General features: G+C 44.6%; 1 protein-coding gene across 2 annotated transcripts in view; it reads left to right on the top strand.

The window, feature by feature from the left end:
- LOC122929256 (chromaffin granule amine transporter-like) overlaps positions 1–20,881 on the top strand; it is a 138,965-nt gene that overhangs the window by 32,716 nt on the left and 85,368 nt on the right. Inside the window, exon 1 of one of the 2 annotated variants that reach the window (XM_044282769.1) lies at positions 17,229–18,095. The exons of the other annotated variant lie outside the window; for it this stretch is intronic. Coding sequence (XP_044138704.1) covers positions 18,012–18,095 — 84 coding nt within the window. The 5' untranslated portion in view covers positions 17,229–18,011. Of the gene's footprint in view, positions 1–17,228; positions 18,096–20,881 lie in introns of those variants that run through there. 2 annotated transcript variants of the gene reach the window in all.

Raw genomic sequence — 20,881 nt, 5'->3', positions numbered from 1 at the left:
GACTGGATCCCTGAGCACACAGGAATCCAGAACCATTAGCTGCACAAGCCAACAAAGGAAGGTCCCAACAGAACATCACATGGACATCACATACAACATGACATAAACATAATGTGACAATATCTTTATGACCACAGGGGTGGCTCTCACTGACAGGTAGAAACCACAGGAGGCTGCTCCAGCTAAGCATGGCTGAAGCAACCCTCAGACCTGTGCTAACAGTGAGGCTTTATAGGCCAAGAAGCCACACCCCACAGTCGGACACACCCAGTGACACACACACACGCTGGGAAGGGAGTTAACCCTTCCAGAACCACAGAAGGGAAAACACAACTTAAAAGGGAAGTGTCCAAAACCAGCACACACTGTGGCTGTGGCCGCCGGCAACGACATGGGTGGCACTCATGTCCTGGGAGTCAGCCCGAAGGCCGGGACACTGCCACCACATGTATACAACGACCAAACGTTGCCACGGGCAACCACAGTGAGGGGAAGATGTGAGTGCACACCACACATAACACAGAGTGCACACAGACATACCAAAGTGCATACAAAACGCGCACACAACTCCAAGGGAACCGCACACATAGCTGTTGTCCGCGGCAACCGCACTTGAGGCCAACAACAATATGCCTCCCGCTGCGGTTGACACTACAACCCAAACCACGGGCAACAGTATGCGGCTCCCAAGGAGTCACGGCCATAAACATGGTCGTGACACCATCTCCATTTAGTAGAGAAATCGGTCTGTAATTTTTGGTAGAATCTCCCAAGTTTCAGAATCATCACAATTAGACCTTGTAACATATATTTTTTTTGGGGGGGGAGGAATGATGGTAAAGGCTTGTTGAAAAACTAATTTTCAGCACGGTAGTAAAATGTGAGAGAATTTTTGTAATAATCAGTAGAAAGTCCATTTTATGAAAAGGAGGCATTTTAATAGCATTGTGAATTTCAGAATCAGTAATAGGGCTATTTAACTGACGTTATTGAGCTAGAGAAATTTTAGGAAGATTGATTTTGTTCCAAAGTAAGTTTATTTAAGATCTTGCGTAGGCTGATGGGTGGTCGAATCCAGATTTATATTGTATAGAAAGTGATCATCTCTAAATGCATTGACAGTAGTTCATCAATAAATGGTTGCTTATGGCTACATTCACACAACAGTCAAAAAGGGCCGTCTGAGAGCTCTTTTTGTAACAGCCATCGCATGGCCGTTTATAGAACCAATTGAAGTGAATGGGGCTATTCACATGGCTGTTTTTTTTAACAGCCAGTAAGCAGCTGTCAAAAAATAGGACATGGCCTATTTTTGGCCATTTTCATGGTCAGACAGACCCCACTGCGATCAATGGGCCAGTTTTTGATGGCAGTTAAAAATGGGTACACTAGTGGCTCTAGGGTTTGAAATAAAAAATAATAATATTACTTATCTCATCCATTTGCATGAGCAGAGGCAGTCGCTCCTCACCTGATTCTGAAGGACTCGAGCTGTTATATATGAATATTTTTATCTGGAATAAAAAATGCAAACTATAACTGCCAGGGACCACTATGGGGGTCATTTTTAATGCTGGGGAACCTTATTACTGCTGGGAGCCACTATGAGGGTCATTATTAATCCTGGGGGCCACTATGGGGAACAGGATCATTGCTGGGCCCCACTATGGGGGACACTATCATTGCTGGGCCCCACTATGGGGGACATTAAGTATAGTGCAGGAGTTGGGGGTATAGATAAAAATAAAAATTGAAATCAGCCATTTTTAAAATGGATGCAAAACAGCCAGTAAAAAAGCCCAGACGGGCAGAAAATGTATGCAGAAATGACTGTCTGTGTGTCTGATTTTCATGGCCATTTTTTATGTGAATGAAGCCTAATAGAACGAATTCTGGATTTTCTCATTCTTTTCGCAAAGCAAAGAACCAGATTTTTTGTCTTGTGAATAGTAGTGCAATTTATATTTTTTACGGGTCTGTTGTGTTCATATTTGTAAAATAATACATTTCCTAAATGGATTCTTTATTAATTTCCTATAGAGTAGGACATGAGTGATGTTTATTGCGGGATTCAAGTTTCAATATATTTGTCATAGCAGTCTTAATTTCCTGCTCTCTCTGGCGTTTACGCTTCCTCTAATAACCACCTTATGTGCGTCCCATAGTAATTAGATATCAGTATCAGGGAGGTGATTAAAGTGAAAGTATTCTTTAGAACATCTTCAAGTTTTTTTGTGTAATAATTATGAGCTATTATTAAAGAATTAGCATGCCAAATATAATCATTATTTATGGGATATGATTCAGATATAGAGAGTAATACAGGAGTATGCTCAGACCAGTATATCCACTGGGTGAGGGAACAGAGTATGCACCGGAGATTGGCCTTTTTGTGTGTAGGCCTGATCCTGGGCTTTGAAGCGGAAGCCTTCACCTTGCTGATTGTCCTCAGCCTAGTGCGGCACGGGGAAAAACTGCTCCATCATGTTGAGGAGATCAAACTGCCCGCTGCTACCATAGCTTCTGCTGCTTATGGTGGTGGGAGGAAGGTGACTCTGTGTCAGTGCAGAGAAGGACCTCTTTGAAGGGCTTCAGCACCTGACAGGTGTCTCGGATGACCTGTCACTGCTTAACCTTGAGCAACACATGCTCCATGCTGTTGAGGAGATCTGGTTCAAGTCATTCACAGCTTTCCGCTGCTCATACAGATGCCCAAGCATGTGAAATGTTGAATTCCAGCCAGTTGGAACTTCCTGGATCAAGCAGATCATTCTGTTGCTGCAAGTCCAGAAGAGCATTCCTTGCAACTTAAGAATGGCTCAAATGAGAGGACAGTCTTCTGGACATTGCGCAAGCCAGTGTACTTATTTAAAGAGTGTTGCACGACTAGGTTCAGGGCAGCCACAATGCTGTGCCCATTGTCATTGACCACTTTGCCCAGTTGGAGTTGGCAGGGTGACAGACAGTGGGATGTTTGCTGCTTGATGTACTTTAGCAACTGCTCTCGTATGTGGCTACTCTCACCCAGGCCGATCAGCTCCAACATGACTTGAAACATGTGATAGGAAGGAGGGGGGATGGGAGTGTCCTGCTGCTGTTGGGGACAGCAAGCATCCATTGAGGAGGAGGTGGTGGATAAGTGTCTGGTGTTAGAGCCCGACTGATACAATCATAGAGGGGTCAAAAGGACCTGGCCTCGTGTGGTGTCCCTGCCCATAAGGGCTGCTCCAGGTGATCACCATGGTGTGAACTCTGCCACACAGCGAGAATAGCAGGAACCATCCAAAACTTTGTCTCATCTGAAGTTGCACGAGACTTAGAAATACCGTACTAATTCATCTGCTTATTCAAAAACATTAGGAATCCGAAGCGGGTTTTGGCACAGAGGTACCAGCCAGTACTAACCCTGACTTCGGATTTTTATTTTAAAATGTTTTTAAATAAGCAGATAGGAATCAAAGTTTTCCTCAATGGAGCCAATACATTTTAATGCTGTACAGAAGCAACATGTTTTCAAAGTTGCTGGCAGGGTTCTGGATGGTTGTTTGAGTGAGAGTGACCCGAAGCTATTGTCTCATGTGGCCATATAGGTCAGTGGCCAAGCAATGCCCCTTTTAAAACTTTGATATTTTTTATGAAACTTTGTTTTTTTTTGTTGTTTTTTTTGCTGCTGTGTATGCTGTCTGCCTCTTTTAGTGCCCTCAGTAATAGTAGTGCCTCCATTATTGCCCCCAGAATTAATTATGCCCCCCATTAGTGCTCCCTAGTAATAGTAATGCCCCCATTAGTGCACCCCAGAATTAATTATTACCCCCAGTAATAGTATTGCCGCTATTAGTGCGCCCCAGTAATAATAATTCCCCCATCAGTGCATCCCAGAATTAATAATGCCCCCCATTAGTGCTCCCTAGTAATAGTAATGCCCCCATTAGTGCACCCCAGAATTAATAATGCCCCTATTAGTGCCCCCAGTAATAATTATGCCCCCATTAGTGCGCCTAAGTAGTAGTACTGCCCCCATTACTGCCCCCTAGTAATAGTAATGCCTCCATTAGTGAACCCTAGAATTAATAATGCCCCCCATTAGTGAATCCCCCAGTTAGAGTAATGTCCCCATTTGCTGATTTTGCAACAAAAAAAAAAGAAGAAAATAACTCACCTCCTCCATTTGATTGCGCAGCTGTGAACACTCGCTGCTGACTGGAAGCTCAGGACAGGACCTGCGCTCCACTGTGATGATGTCGCAGATCCTGTCCTGAGCTCTGAGCTTCCAGTGAGCAGTGATCAAATGGAGGAGGTAGGGTCTTTTTTATTTTCTTTGGAAGCGCTCACAGTCCATATAGGAAAATACTACTGGCACCAGCAGGGGGGCTAAATTACTGGCTTGGCCAGTGAGATACCGGCCAGGTGGCAACCCTACCTGTGACCTGTATTCTCTGTGTTTGTAGGGTTAATGTTTCCCTGGTCTGTGTGTGCTTGATTACCAGACGGTCAGGTGGTCTTGTTTATCAGCTATTTAGACATGTGAACTATGTGCCTGAGTCAATCTGTCTCCAGCTTGGCTGCGTACAAGGTGTATGCTCCTGACCTGGGTGTTTGCCATTCTACACTAATCTGTGTGGTTGCCTGGTCATTCATCAATGTCACCATGTCTCTATGTCTTTGGCCTTGTCTGACTGGGAACACCATGCATCCTTTCCTATGTCATGTCTGAGGAGCTCTGTCTGTGACCGCCATGCATTCATTCCGAATGGGGTCCAGGCATCTGTCTTTGTTTGCCTGTGTTCGCCTGTGTTCGCCTTATGTCCTGTATTCTATGTGGCTTATGTCTGAACTTTGTACTATGTTTCTGGTGGTTGGGTTCCAGTTCCGGTTTTGTTTTGATGACTGGAACGCTGGTGTTATGCTCCAACGTTGGATATCTTGCAGGTTTTGGCCAAGTGCATCGGGACCATCCCAGGAGGTAGCGACCTGGTGAACCCTTGGGAAAGTCTATCCCCACCATCTGGGGTACTGTGAAGAACAAGGGTTCACTAAGACAGCGCCCTTAGGATTTGTCTCCAAGTCAAACTGGTGCACTTGGTCCAGTGGTGATCTATCTGCCACTGTTTACCTTGAATGTTTGTACAGGATTATGTCTTTCGTGTTTGGTTATGTTTAATAAAGTCTACTTTTGTCTTCTCTGATCCGTTTGCCTGGTTTTTGTATGCTCATGATATATTCAGGGGTCCCAGAACATGACAGGAATACTTTGAAGTCTAAATGTTTGTGGACATTTGCCTATTCCCCGTATGCAAAGCAATCAACTCCTTTTTTATCTCACTTTAAAGGGTTAACTTGCATTGACATATACTGTTTAATACTGTTTAACTGCATTTTATATATGTGTTTTCATTTATACCCTGCTCATTTGAACTGTATTTGCACAGCACTGTGGAATGGGTTAAAGGGGTTGTCTCTTCAGTAAGTGACATTTATCATGTAGATAAAGTTAACACAAGCCACTTACTAATGTATTATTTTTATCCATATTGCTGGCTGGATTCATTTTTCTATCGCATTATACAATGCTCGTTTCCATGGTTACAGACCACCCTGCAACCCATCAGTGGTGGCCGTGCTTGCACAGTATAGAAAAAAGAACTAGTCTATGTGAGCTCCCGTGGTCCCGGCCACCAGAGAGGCTGACGCTTTTTCCTATAGTGTGCAAACATGACCACCACTGATGGATTGCAGGGTGGTCGTAACCATGGGAATGAGCAGTATATAATGTGATAGAAAAGGTGGCTACTTTGAAGAACCTAGAATATGACATATTTTCAGTTGTTTCACACTTTTTTGTTATGTATATAATTCCACAAGTTAATTCATAGTTTTGATGCCTTCAGTGTGAATCTACAATTTTCATAGTCATGCAAATAAAGAAAACTCTTTGAATTAGAAGGTGTGTCCAAACTTTTGGTCTGTACTGTACATGTATGGTATTTTGTGTTAAAGGGTTAATAAACGTTTTTTTATTCTTATTTCCCCTCTTCCATCACTCCCTATAGATTTAGTAAACATCTATGGGAGATCACAAGATAAATTCATATTATGATGTATGTCAGTCAATATCCTAAGGGACTTTTCACAATTGCATAGTTGCCAACTGTTCCGAATTTGCTGGGACTGTCCCTGATTTTCAGAGACAGTCCTGGAATATTTGCGCTATACCGAGCAGAATATAGGTGGGGCTAATGCAAACCCTGCCCACAAGTGGTTGTTTCTGGGTGGGTTCGAGTGGGCTTATATGCCCCAATTTTATTAACTTGAATTTTGGTAAGTATGTGATTGTAAGGTACCATCGTTGTGCGCATTATTCTTTTGCACAAGGGAGACCAAAACAGTCATATACTGCATTTTCTACATTCTGAACTTGCTACTGCAGGTGATAGCGTTAGTATGGGGCCCAGTTACAGGTTTTTTATGTGGCCCCACGGTGACTTGTTAGGCTCCTATCTTAAAACATTATTTTGCATAGAAAAAATTATGCAATTAATTTCCCAACAAAAAATAGCGTCCAAGTTTACATGAATAAAAAGAGGGTGTGGTTTTGGGGGTTGTGGCTTAACATGGGGTGTTATTTGACATTTTGAGTTTTGGGCCTTTTTTTTCTAATAAAAGTATTTTTGCTTTATAAGACGCACTTTTTTCCCCAAAAGCAGGGAGAACATGGCAGTGCATCTTATAAAGCGAATACTAGCGCTCACTAGCATGCAGTAGGTGTGGGGAGCCGGGAGTGAGATGCTGCAGGCCCAGAGAAGATCAGGGAGTGCAACTGCAGAAGAGTTAAGTGATTTTCTTTTAAGGTCTGATCTGAGGTCTGATATGGGGATCTGACATGAAGGTCTGATCTGATGTCCTGTTATGGGAGCCTGGTGCTAGGTCCTGATATGGGGGTCTGAGGTGAGGATCTGATATGAAGGTTTGATGTGAGGAACTAATATGGAGGTTTGATGTGAGGAACTGATATGGGGATCTGATCTGAGGTCTGATACAGTATATTTTTCTTATTTTCCTCCTCTAAAACCTGGGGTGCGTCTTATTATCAGGTTCATCTTATAAAGCGAAAAATATGGTCCTCTTTTTTACAATAAATGAGATCTGTTATCTATAATCTCTCCACTGTGCAGGAACCGATTTTGCCCTGGTTTGTCATACTGGTCTGTTTTGTGAAATTAATTGAAAATGGACGTTTAAAGCGACAGTCAGTGAAACCATTCCCAGATGTCAGAAATATATTAGATCTTCCTCTTTAGTGATAATCGTTTTCGCTGTAAATCAGGTATACCCAGGCCACTCTGCCTTAGGCTCCATTCACATGTCCCCATAATGGGTCCGTATCCGTTCCGCAATTTTGCGGAACAGGTTCGGACCTATTCATTTCAATGGGGCCACAAAATTTGTGTGCTGTCCGCATCCGCACTTCCATTCTGCGTCCCTGCAAAAAAATAGAGCATGTCCTATTTTTGTCCTCAGCCATGTGCAAAGATCAGGACCGTGGTACGGTTAGGCGGACGCCAAAATATGCAGTGGGTCCGGATATGGGTAGAATAGTCTATGTTTTTTGTTTGTGATGCCAGTTGCAGCGTGCGCAGGGTACAGTATCAGGGCCCTTTAAGGTGTTGCAACTCACGCACCAGGTGAGGAATGCCAGAGTGGTGTAATGTCTCTGTGTGGTAGTAGGTATAGTGTCAACGGTGTCTCCTACCTTGGTACGACTGGACTCCTGGATCCTGGCTCACTTGCAATAAATTAGTGTGCTGCTAGTAGGAGTAATTGAGGAACTTGGTAGTAATGAATGAGATCCAGACTTGAAACTTGTCTTTACTGGAGGCAGCATTAATCCACATAAGTTACAGCTATAGCCTTGGGTCCCAGCAGGTATTGGCAATGTATGGCAGGAATCAATATCTCTTCTGCTCTGTCTATCTTCTGCTGTGTATGGGACTGACTAGCTGAGGAGGAATTTAGCTTCTCCTGGTCTCTGGATGGTACTCACAGTTAGCTCACAGGGAATGGTTCTTCCTGGAGTTCTGGAGGTGGCTGCTTGCTTGTCACCAGTTGAGGCTGAAGGGCTCAGACTGGGAATGAAGATCTTTGGTCTCTGCCGAGACGAGATCCTGGTCTGGGATCCCTAGAACTGGGAGCTCCTACCAGCACAGCCTTCCCCTAGCCAGGGTGGCTGGCACACTCACTCTATTTTCCTTTCCTTCCCATAAGGCAGGTCATGGGCGAGCCCACTCTGCTCAAAGAGAGGGGAGCTAAACTGGAATAAACTATTACAGTCTAGATACTAAATTGAACTAAAGTCCTGCTGACACATTGCTGCCACCTGCTGGTGTACATGGAAATTACAGCAAATACATGTAACAGGCTTAGAAAATGCACATATGTGAGAATGTGATGTTAAATTACACAGGATGACAATGCAGATACACTTAACAGGTTGTAGTGGGGTAAAAGAGTTTAGTAACAAAACTCTGGGATGTTACACATGGACAAGAATAGGTATTTCTATCATGGTGCCGGCCATGTGTGCTCCGCAAAATGCGGAACGCACATGGCCGGTGTCTGTGTTTTGCGGACCACAAAACAGTTGTGGACATGTGAATGGACCCTTAGGCCCCTAGCAGACGAGCATGTGCGGATTAGGTCCAGATGTGTTGCGAATGCGTTCAGTGAAAAATGCGTGATTTCGCAAACAAAGTAATTCAGTTTTGTCTGCGATCGCGTTCAGTTGTATACAAACAACATCTCTTAGCAACCACCCGTGAGAAAAGCATTGCATCCGCACTTGCTTGCTTGTCATATTAGGCCCGCGTCCAGGAACGCCCTGGGCCTGCACACAAACATCCATTTATGGGAGGAGTTGGTGCGAGCCCCGCCCATTTTTGGCCCAAGACAGTGTGAATTTGCTGGGACTGTCTCTGAAAACCAGGGACAGTCCCGGCAAATTCGGAATAGTTGGTAGCTATTCTCGTAGGCTGTGAGTCTATAGAATATAACATACAGACAGTAAAAATTCATCTGAAAACACCTTAGATGTGGGTAAGTCATTCATCTGAAACACCTTAGATGTGGGTAAGTCATTCATCTGAAACACCTTAGATGTGGGTAAGTCATTCATCTGAAACACCTTAGATGTGGCTCTAGCAATTGTCTATGTTCTGTGGCGTGGCCTGCAATATATAGGTCTGACATTGGGGGACATTCATCAAAACTGATGTAAAGGAACACTGGCTTAGTTACCCATAGCAACCAATCAGATTCCACCTTTCATTTTTCAGAGCTCCTTTGTAAAATGAAAGGTGGAATCTGATTGGTTGTTATGGGCAACTAAACCAGTTCTACTTTACACCAGTTTTGATAAATCTCCCCCTATGTCTTAATAAATACCGTTCTAATATTACAAATCAGTAATCATGTCTAGACGTTTCAGGCGATCCTTCCCTTTTAAGTTGTCCCTAAGGATCAGGTAAAGGACCCTTTTAGATTATTGTGCAAGAAGGAGACATATTAGATTTTTTTTTTTTGTTTCAGTCCTTATCTCCGAGGGTCTTCAGTTATAAAGCATCATGGGAGATGATGGAGCCCAACCCCTCTGGTTCCTTGGAGCTGTCATTGTGACGCCTGTATACAAGGCTGGACGCAGTACGCAGGTTCTCACTCGGTGACGGAGGCCTCTTATCAGCACGGAGTCTGTTTTCCAAGTAATTCACCCGCTATTAGAGATTACAGTGGACTCCAATTTCCTGTTTTATTTAATAGTGTTTGCTGGAGTTATTATAACCCTGAGTCCTCGTAACATCTGCAGTCAGTAAAATAAACTCATAAAGACGTCCAAAATATTCGCCTGCCATATCTTTTGCTGTCGCAAGCCTGGAATACAAACAATTCTTCCTAGTGTCATCTCCTGATTCATCTCCTAATAAGAAGTCTTGTACTAACAGACTGACCATAGGCTTAAAGGGGTTCTCCTGGAATTAAGACATTTTTTATACTGCCTGCCTCCACAAATAGAAGATTCATACTTACCTGCTCCCCACCGCCTCGGTCCTCTGCGCTGCCTCCTGCATGTTTACATCTGGCAGTGCATGGGTATTAGGGTGGCCATTTGCTTCACCCAACATTCGACATTCGAGGCCATGCCCTTCGATTCTGCTAAGCCACATCCCTCTTGCTGCTAATAATGCTTCTGAAGTGAGGTGCCACTTGAGGTCACGTCACCATTGTTATAGAGCAGGAGGAGCTCTTTATATTTTTGTGGGAAAAGATTCTGTATAACTTGTTATTTCTAGATTTATATCTCTGCTTTTTCTTAACCTGAGACCACCCCATCAACAGCTATCAGTCACAGAGTTATTTCTATATGCACACTTAAACGGGGTTGAGCCTTTTCCCTCTGGCACTATGAACATGTCCAATGTTTCTTGCCTCCATAGACATTACAAACTCGGGGGAGGCCAGTCTGTGATCTAGTGGGAGCAAAACAAGTGAAGGCCAATAGTATCCTTCACCAAGGGACTTGTGCACCTACTGTGTCTGGAATCGGGTGTATAGAAACAGCCTTTTCCCATTGGCACTGTCAACTTTCCCAGGGTTTGTTGCTTCCATAGACATTGCAAAATAGGGAGGGGGGCATTCTAGTCTGTGATCCAGCCAGTGCAAAATGGGCGAAGGCCACTAATATCCAGCACCAATGGACATATGCACCCACTGTGTCTGGAATTGGACACATGTAAACAGAGAACTTGGCTCAAGTTAGCCTTTTTTCCCATTGGCACTGTCAACCTTCCCCTGGTTTCTTGCCTACATAGACATTATAAAATAGGGTTAGAATGGGATTCTAGTCTGTAATCCAGTGGGTGAAATGGGTCTGTTATCCAATGTGTGCAAAACAGGTGAAGACCAATAGTGCACAGCACCAAGGGACATACAGTTGCAAGAAAATGTATGTGAACCCTTTGGAATTATATGGATTTCTGCACAAATTGGTCATAAAATGTGATCTGATCTTCATCTAAGTCACAACAATAGACAATCACAGTCTGCTTAAACTAATAACACACAAAGAATTAAATGTTACCATGTTTTTATTGAACACACCATGTAAACAGTCACAGTGTAGATGGAAAAAGTATGTGAACCCTTGGATTTAAAGGGAACCTGTCACCGGGATTTTGTGTATAGAGCTGAGGACATGGGCTGCTAGATGGCTGCTAGCACATCCGCAATACCCAGTCCCCATAGCTCTGTGTGCTTTTATTGTGTAAAAATACAGATTTGATACATATGCAAATTAACCTGAGATGAGTCCTGTCCCTGACTCATCTCACGTACAGGACTCATCTCAGGGTAATTTGCATATGTATCAAATAGTTTTTTTTACACAATAAAAGCACACAGAGCTATCGGGACTTGGTATTGCGGATGTGCTAGTGGCCATTTAGCAACCCATGTCCTCAGCTCTATACACAAAATACAGGTTCCCTTTAATAACTGGTTGACCCTCCTTTGGCAGCAATAACTTCAACCAAACGTTTCCTGTAGTTGCAGATCAGACGTGCACAGCGGTCAGGAGTAATTCTTGACCATTCCTCTTTACAGAACTGTTTCAGTTCAGCAATATTCTTGGGATGTCTGGTGTAAATCGCTTTCTTGAGGTCATGCCAAGCATCTCAATCGGGTTGAGGTAAGGACTCTGACTGGGCCACTCCAGAAGGCGTATTTTCTTCTGTTTAAGCCATTCTGTGGTTGATTTACTTCTATGCTTTGGGTCGTTGTCCTGTTGAAACATCCATCTTCTGTTGAGCTTCAGCTGGTGGACAGATGGCCTTAAGTTCTTTTGCAAAATGTCTTGATAAACTTGGAAATTCATTTTTCCTTCGATGATAGCAATCCGTCCAGGCCCTGATGCAGCAAAGCAGCCCCAAACCATGATGCCCCCACCACCATACTTGGGATGAGGTTTTGATGTTGGTGTGCTGTGCCTCTTTTTCTCCACACATAGTGTTGAGTGTTTCTTCAAACAACCCAACTTTGGTTTCACCTGTCCACAGAATATTTTGCCAGTACTGCTGTGCAACATCCAGGTGCTCTTGTGCAAACTGTAAACGTGCAGTAATGTTTTTTTGGACAGCAGTGGCTTCCTCTGTGGTATCCCCCATGAAATCCATTCTTGTTTAGTGTTTTACGTATCGTAGATTCACTAACAGGGATGTTAGCATATGCCAGAGACTTTTGTAAGTCTTTAGCTGACACTCTAGGATTCTTCTTCACCTCATTGAGCAGTCTGCGCTGTGCTCTTGCAGTCATCTTTACAGGACGGCCACTCCTAGGGAGAGTAGCAGCAGAGCAGAACTTTCTCCATTTATAGACAATTTGTCTTACCGTGGACTAATAAACAGCAAGGCTTTTGGAGATACTTTTATAACCCTTTCCAGCTTTATGCAAGTCAACAATTCTTAATTGTAGGTCTTCTGAGAGCTCTTTTGTGCAAGGCATCATTCACATCAGGCAATGCTACTTGTGAAAAGCAAACCCAGAACTGGTGTGTGTTTTTTATAGGGCAGGGCAGCTGTAACCAACACCTCCAATCTCATCTCATTGATTGGACTCCAGTTGGCTGACACCTCACTCCAATTAGCTCTTGGAGATGTCATTAGTCTAGGGGTTCACATACTTTTTCCACCTGCACTGTGAATGTTTACATGGTGTGTTCAATAAAAACATGGTAACATTTAATTCTTTGTGTGTTATTAGTTTAACCACCTCCGGACCGCCTAACGCACATGTGCGTTCCGGAGGTGGCAGGCTGGCGCACAGTCACGCATATATGCGTCATCTCGCGAGACGCGAGATTTCCTGTGAACGCGCGCACACAGGCGCGCGCGCTCACAGGATCGGAAGGTAAGCGAGTGGATCTCCAGCATGCCAGCGGCGATCGTTCGCTGGCAGGCTGGAGATCCGAATTTTTTAACCCCTAACAGGTATATTAGACGCTGTTTTCATAACAGCGTCTAATATACCTCCTACCTGGTCCTCTGGTGGTCCCTTTTGTTAGGATCGACCACCAGAGGACTCAGGTAGGTCAGTACAGTCGCACCAAACACCACACTACACTACACTACACTACACCCCCCCCCCCGTCACTTATTAACCCCTTATAAACCCCTGATCACCCATGATCACCCCATATAAACTCCCTGATCACCCCCCTGTCATTGATCACCGCCCTGTCATTGATCACCCCCCTGTCAGGCTCCGTTCAGACGTCCGTATGATTTTTACGGATCCACGGATACATGGATCGGATCCGCAAAAAGCATACGGACGTCTGAATGGAGCCTTACAGGGGGGTGATCAATGACAGGCGGGTGATCACCCATATACACTCCCTGATCACCCCCTGTCATTGATCACCCCCCTGTCATTGATCACTCCCCTGTAAGGCTCCATTCAGACGTCCGCATGATTTTTACGGATCCATGGATACATGGATCGGATCCGCAAAACACATGCGGACGTCTGAATGGAGCCTTACAGGGGGTGATCAATGACAGGCGGGTGATCACCCATATACACTCCCTGATCACCCACCTGTCATTGATAACCCCCCTGTAAGGCTCCATTCAGACGTCCGCATGCGTTTTGTGGATCCGATCCATGTATCCATGGATCCGTAAAAAATCATGCGGATGTCTGAATGGAGCCTTACAGGGGGGGTGATCAGTGACAGGGGGGTGATCACCCTGATTACCCTGATCACCCCCTGTCATTGATAACCCCCCTGTAAGGCTCCATTCAGACGTCCGCATGCGTTCTGTGGATCCGATACATGTATCCATGGATCCGTAAAAAATCATGCGGATGTCTGAATGGAGCCTTACAGGGGGGGTGATCAGTGACAGGGGGGTGATCACCCTGATTACCCTGATCACCCCCTGTCATTGATAACCCCCCTGTAAGGCTCCATTCAGACGTCCGCATGCGTTCTGTGGATCCGATACATGTATCCATGGATCCGTAAAAAATCATGCGGATGTCTGAATGGAGCCTTACAGGGGGGGTGATCAGTGACAGGGGGGTGATCACCCTGATTACCCTGATCACCCCCTGTCATTGATAACCCCCCTGTAAGGCTCCATTCAGACGTCCGCATGCGTTCTGTGGATCCGATACGTGTATCCATGGATCCGTAAAAAATCATGCGGATGTCTGAATGGAGCCTTACAGGGGGGTGATCAGTGACAGGGGGTGATCACCCTGATTACCCTGATCACCCCCTGTCATTGATAACCCCCCTGTAAGGCTCCATTCAGACGTCCGCATGCGTTTTGTGGATCCGATCCATGTATCCATGGATCCGTAAAAAATCATGCGGATGTCTGAATGGAGCCTTACAGGGGGGGTGATCAGTGACAGGGGGGTGATCACCCTGATTACCCTGATCACCCCCTGTCATTGATAACCCCCCTGTAAGGCTCCATTCAGACGTCCGCATGCGTTCTGTGGATCCGATACATGTATCCATGGATCCGTAAAAAATCATGCGGATGTCTGAATGGAGCCTTACAGGGGGGGTGATCAGTGACAGGGGGGTGATCACCCTGATTACCCTGATCACCCCCTGTCATTGATAACCCCCCTGTAAGGCTCCATTCAGACGTCCGCATGCGTTTTGTGGATCCGATCCATGTATCCATGGATCCGTAAAAAATCATGCGGATGTCTGAATGGAGCCTTACAGGGGGGGTGATCAGTGACAGGGGGGTGATCACCCTGATTACCCTGATCACCCCCTGTCATTGATAACCCCCCTGTAAGGCTCCATTCAGACGTCCGCATGCGTTCTGTGGATCCGATACATGTATCCATGGATCCGTAAAAAATCATGCGGATGTCTGAATGGAGCCTTACAGGGGGGGTGATCAGTGACAGGGGGGTGATCACCCTGATTACCCTGATCACCCCCTGTCATTGATAACCCCCCTGTAAGGCTCCATTCAGACGTCCGCATGCGTTTTGTGGATCCGATCCATGTATCCATGGATCCGTAAAAAATCATGCGGATGTCTGAATGGAGCCTTACAGGGGGGGTGATCAGTGACAGGGGGGTGATCACCCTGATCACCCCCTGTCATTGATAACCCCCCTGTAAGGCTCCATTCAGACGTCCGCATGCGTTCTGTGGATCCGATACATGTATCCATGGATCCGTAAAAAATCATGCGGATGTCTGAATGGAGCCTTACATGGGGGGTGATCAATGACAGGGGGGTGATCAGGGAGTCTATATGGGTGATCACCCCCCTGTCATTGATCACCCCCCTGTCATTGATCACCCCCCCCCCCCCCCCCTGGTAAGGCTCCATTCAGACATTTTTTTTGGCACAAGTTAGCGGAAATTTTTTGTTTGTTTTTGTTTTTGTTTTTTCTTACTAAGTCTCATATTCCACTAACTTGTGTCAAAAAATAAAAATCTCACATGGACGCACCATACCCCTCACGGAATCCAAATGCGTAAACATTTTTAGACATTTATATTCCAGACTTCTTCTCACGCTTTAGGGCCCCTAAAAAGCCAGGGCAGTATAAATACCCCACATGTGACCACATTTCGGAAAGAAGACACCCCAAGGTATTCCGTGAGGGGCATATTGAGTCCATGAAAGATTGAAATTTTTGTCCTAAGTTAGCGGAAAGTGAGACTTTGTGAGAAAAAAACAAAAAAAAATCAATATCCGCTAACTTATGCAAAAAAAATAAAAATTCTAGGAACTCGCCATGCCCCTCATTGAATACCTTGGGGTGTCTTCTTTCCAAAGTGGGGTCACATGTGGGGTATTTATACTGCCCTGGCTTTTTAGGGGCCCGAAAGTGTGAGAAGAAGTCTGGGATCCAAATGTCTAAAAATGCCCTCCTAAAAGGAATTTGGGCCCCTTTGCGCATCTAGGCTGCAAAAAAGTGTGACACATCTGGTATCGCCGTACTCAGGAGAAGTTGGGGAATGTGTTTTGGGGTGTCATTTTACATATACCCATGCTGGGTGAGAAAAATATCTTGGTCAAATGCCAACTTTGTATAAAAAAATGGGAAAAGTTGTCTTTTGCCAAGATATTTCTCTCACCCAGCATGGGTATATGTAAAATGACACCCCAAAACACATTCCCCAACTTCTCCTGAGTACGGCGATACCAGATGTGTGACACTTTTTTGCAGCCTAGGTGGGCAAAGGGGCACATATTCCAAAGTGCACCTTTCGGATTTCACCGGTCATTTTTTACAGATTTTGATTGCAAGGTACTTCTCACACATATGGGCCCCTAAATTGCCAGGGCAGTATAACTACGCCACAAGTGACCCCATTTTGGAAAGAAGACACCCCAAGGTATTCCGTGAGGGGCATGGCAAGTTTTTAGAATTTTTTATTTTTTGTCGCAAGTTAGTGGAATATGAGACTTTGTAAGAAAAAATAAAAAAAATAAAATCATCATCATTTTCCGCTAACTTGTGACAAAAAATAAAAAATTCTATGAACTCACTATGCCCATCAGCGAATACCTTAGGGTGTCTACTTTCCGAAATGGGGTCATTTGTGGGGGTTTTCTACTGTCTGGGCATTGTAGAACCTCAGGAATCATGACAGGTGCTCAGAAAGTCAGAGCTGCTTCAAAAAGCGGAAATTCACATTTTTGTACCATAGTTTGTAAACGCTATAACTTTTACCCAAACCATTTTTTTTTTTGCCCAAACATTTTTTTTTTATCAGACATGTAGAACAATAAATTTGGCGAAAAATGTATATATGGATGTCGTTTTTTTTGCAAAATTTTACAGCTGAAAGTGAAAAATGTCATTTTTTTGCAAAAAAATCGTTACATTTTGATTAATAACAAAAAAAAGTAAAAATGTCAGCAGCAATAAAATACCACCAAATGAAAGCTCTATTAGTGAGAAGAAAAGGAGGTAAAATTCATTTGGGTGGTAAGTTGCATGACCGAGCGATAAACGGTGAAAGGAGTGTAGTGCAGAAGTGTAAAAAGTGGCCTGGTCATGAAGGGGGTTTCACCTAGCGGGGCTGAAGTGGTTAAGCAGACTGAGGTTGTCTATTGTTGTGACTTAGATGAAGATCAGATCACATTTTATGACCAATTTGTGCAGAAATTCATATCATTTAAAAGGGTTCACATACTTTTTCTTGCAACTGTATGCACCAAGTGTGTCTGGAATTGGTGACAGTATAGACCCACCTATTATTATTTTTTTTTACCTCTTTAGACACAGCAAAGGTACAGGTAGACTAGTATGGGATCAGATAAGGGGTGAGGGTTTGGTTGTTAAACTGCAATGGTGCCCAGAACCAAGGGACATGCGCACCCACTGTGTGGAATTGGGTACACAGAAAGGGAGACCCTGGCTCAAGTTGGCTTTTTCCTTTTGGCAGTATGAACCTGCCCAAAATTTCTTGTTTCTATAGGCATAGCAAAGGTTGGGGTAGACTAGTCTGGGATTCCAGTTGTCCTTTTCTCCTTGATGGTATGTCAAGGAGGGGAGAGACTACTGTGGGACTCTTGCCACCCCTTTCAGTGAAACGGGTGATAGAGGAAGGACAAGTGTTGGAACCTCCTGTCCCCCAATTTTATGAACTATTAAAACTTTCTTGTCTTGCTACGTTGTCCTCTGATGTATGACATATTCCAGGCTCCTTACGTCTGTCCATATGGAGACTTCCTTTTCTTTTGTCAACCTCAGGCACAAAAAACTGAGCACGTCAGCCTGTCCAAGGAAATCATAGGGAAAAGCAAACACACAATTCAGTGACTCACATCCCCCTATCTCTCTCCCCTCTCTGAGATGGAGGTGATAAACAGTGACAGAGCACAGGTGCCTATTAACCCTCTCTTCCCATGACGCACTCGCTGGCTGCAGGGCAAAATCTGGAAGCTTTAGAATGAAGTCCCTATTGGATGGAGTCTCTGATCTGGACTGACACAAGAGACAAGCCAGCAGCACTCCAGTCATACGACGTTACCTCTGAAGGTGTTCACAAGGTAAGAGCACACTGCACTGCAAGTGTCTATAGGATGATAGTGGTGGTAGTGGTGATAATGGGGGTTACATAGGGGAAGTATATATATTTCAATATCGGTCCAGCTAATGTTATGGATCTGCTGTCAGTATGTGGTATATCTGGAGGACAGAAGCTCAGTGAATTGGAGTAGTCAGAGACCTTGCACAACCTTATGTTATTATGTCCTTTATGTGTTGACTATATATTCAGGAGATGTAGCAGAGATGAATTTGTCATCTACCATGGCCGCACCCTAACATTATCAGGGTGTGTCCGCTTATCCAGCCCATAGCCAAACGTCTCTGGGGTCTACAAGACAGTCAGTGTTTTGGGAGAAACATACATGAGAAAGATCCTGTCTTATCCATCTGATCCTATTGTGTCCATACAGATAATGGAGAACATGCACAGTATGTTAATGGGGGGGGGGGATCCAAAATAGGGGTCTCTTTCGAAACCCTGGTGCTCGTCCACTTTGTTGACCCTCTGAATATGCTGTTGATATACTTCTGATGAAGATGATTATATTGCGTTGAAATATTATATATTATGTGGCAGGGGAATCTGAGATAACCCTGCAGGTTTATTTCAGGGGATTTCTGTTAGATATTAACAGGGATCGCTGCATAATACACCACAACAGCAGAAACCGAGGCAGCCGAGCTGAGCTTGTCATGTGGCACACGTGATACACTATCTGTACTATGAAACAGGACTGTAGGTTCGATATACTGTACTAGGTTAATTCAGATGGCTACCACATGCAAATGACAAACTCGGCTCTGCTATGTGAGCCAAATAGAAAACACGCTAGAGCAAGGGATATTTATCAATGCTCTTTAAGCAATAAACTTCAGTAATTCTTTAATCAGTAACCAGGATCACCGTTACGGCGCCGTGTTTTGTGGTCTGCAAATTGTAGAACCGCAAAACAAAGATACCGTCCATGTAATTTGCAGAACAGAACAGGCGGCCCATTATAGAAATGCCTATTCTTGTGGACAAGAATAGGACATGCTCCATATTTTTTGCGGGGCCGGGGAACGGAACAATGGATGCGCACAACACACGGTGTGAAGTCCGCATCATTTATGGCCCCACTGAGATGAATGGGTCTGCACCGGGTCCACACCTGTTCCATTGATACGGTCGTGTGAATGAGCCCTTACGCTGCGGCTGTAAGAAAGGCAAAAGGATCATTTGCTGTTATCCGCTGTAAACAACGCTGACTAATGTAATATGCAAATGATCTAATTTGTTACCTCTGGCGTTACGATACACACACACACACTGAGAACTGCAGTGTGAATTGCTGCCTCATGCACGCGACCGCGGTCCGAATTTTTTGAAGATCGAATGCGGACAGCACTCCGTGCGCTGTACGCATCCGTATGTCCGTTCGGTGGCCCCGCAAATTTTTTTAAATAAAAAATATAGATCATGTCCTATTCTTGTCCATTTTGCAGACAAGAACAGGCAGGTCTAACAGAGGGCAGGACGTAGCGATCCGCAAAATGCTGAATGCGCGTGGCTAGTTTCCGCGATTTGTGGATCCGCAATTTGCAAACCGCAAAAATGGCTACGGGCCGCATCAGACTACACAGCGTTTGACAAAGTAAAAGTCAGCACCGCTCTCTAAAGCTGTGATGATCCTTTATTCTTGAGTACAGCAGGCACATACCAATAATCACGGCGCCCCGACTGTAAAGGCGTTTCGGACAAACTACATGTCCCTAATCATTACAGAGTGTGTTAGTACTGCTGGTCTATTTTACTTGTGGCAACATGTAAAACACGGATTCCGGACCGGCAGTATAATACATAGCGAAAATGAAAAGACTAGCTTGCGCACACAGTGCGGTTACGTTGCCCCTGTCAACATTCAATCTGAATATGATATTACTGATAACTAAGTCCGCAGAGACACCACTTGCGTACATACAATAATTACTCCACGGAATTAATTGCTTACATGTCAGCGGCTACAGAATTTTTATTATTACATAGTTATTTCACGTTCAATGACAAATATTACTGGCAGACAAGTGGTGTCTCAAGGGGAGCACGATTCTCACCCTCCCTTGCGAACCTAACAATGTCATACTGGGAGGAATGTGGAGTCGATTAACTGGTATGGCAGGTACATCGATGACCTCCTAATTATTTGGGAGAGAGATGTAGCTGCCATACCGGTTTTTCTACACTACCTCAATAATCCTTAAATTCACCTATCACTTCATCTGGTCTCCATTACATTCCTGGTATACCCCAACATCCAAATCATACAGAAACTTACCAAATGGAGACAGCAGGGAATACAATTCTGCATGCCACCAGTCATCATCCCGTGCATACTATCAAGGCCAAGGGCGTAGCTAAAGGCTCATTGGCCTTGGTGCAAGAGTTCACTTTTCTTTGTGGCCAGGGGCAGGGGAGCACATAGCCTTCCTGCATGAGGCAAAAATACCCCCCCTTCATGACCCCTTCCCTCCAGCCAGAGGTGTATCTTGACCAGCATGCACTTTCTATAATACCAGTATCTTCTTATGCGGCACAAGGGTCTTTGGCCCCCTTCAGGCTCCTGGGCCCAGTAGCGACTGCTAACTCTGCACACCCTATAGTTACGTTCCTGATCAAGTCGATATCAGTTAGGGAGGTGATTAGAGCAAGGAGGAACTGTAACAACCCAGGAGACTTTCCTCCAGAAATGTGAAGCATTCAAGGTGCGCCTGTGCCACAGGGGCTACAGCGAGCACAAAAATAGCG

The sequence above is a fragment of the Bufo gargarizans genome, chromosome 2 (genome assembly GCF_014858855.1).
Source record: "Bufo gargarizans isolate SCDJY-AF-19 chromosome 2, ASM1485885v1, whole genome shotgun sequence".
Taxonomy (NCBI): domain Eukaryota; kingdom Metazoa; phylum Chordata; class Amphibia; order Anura; family Bufonidae; genus Bufo; species Bufo gargarizans.
Note: the sequence above shows the minus strand (reverse complement) of the source record. Positions and strands in the feature narration are given on the sequence as shown.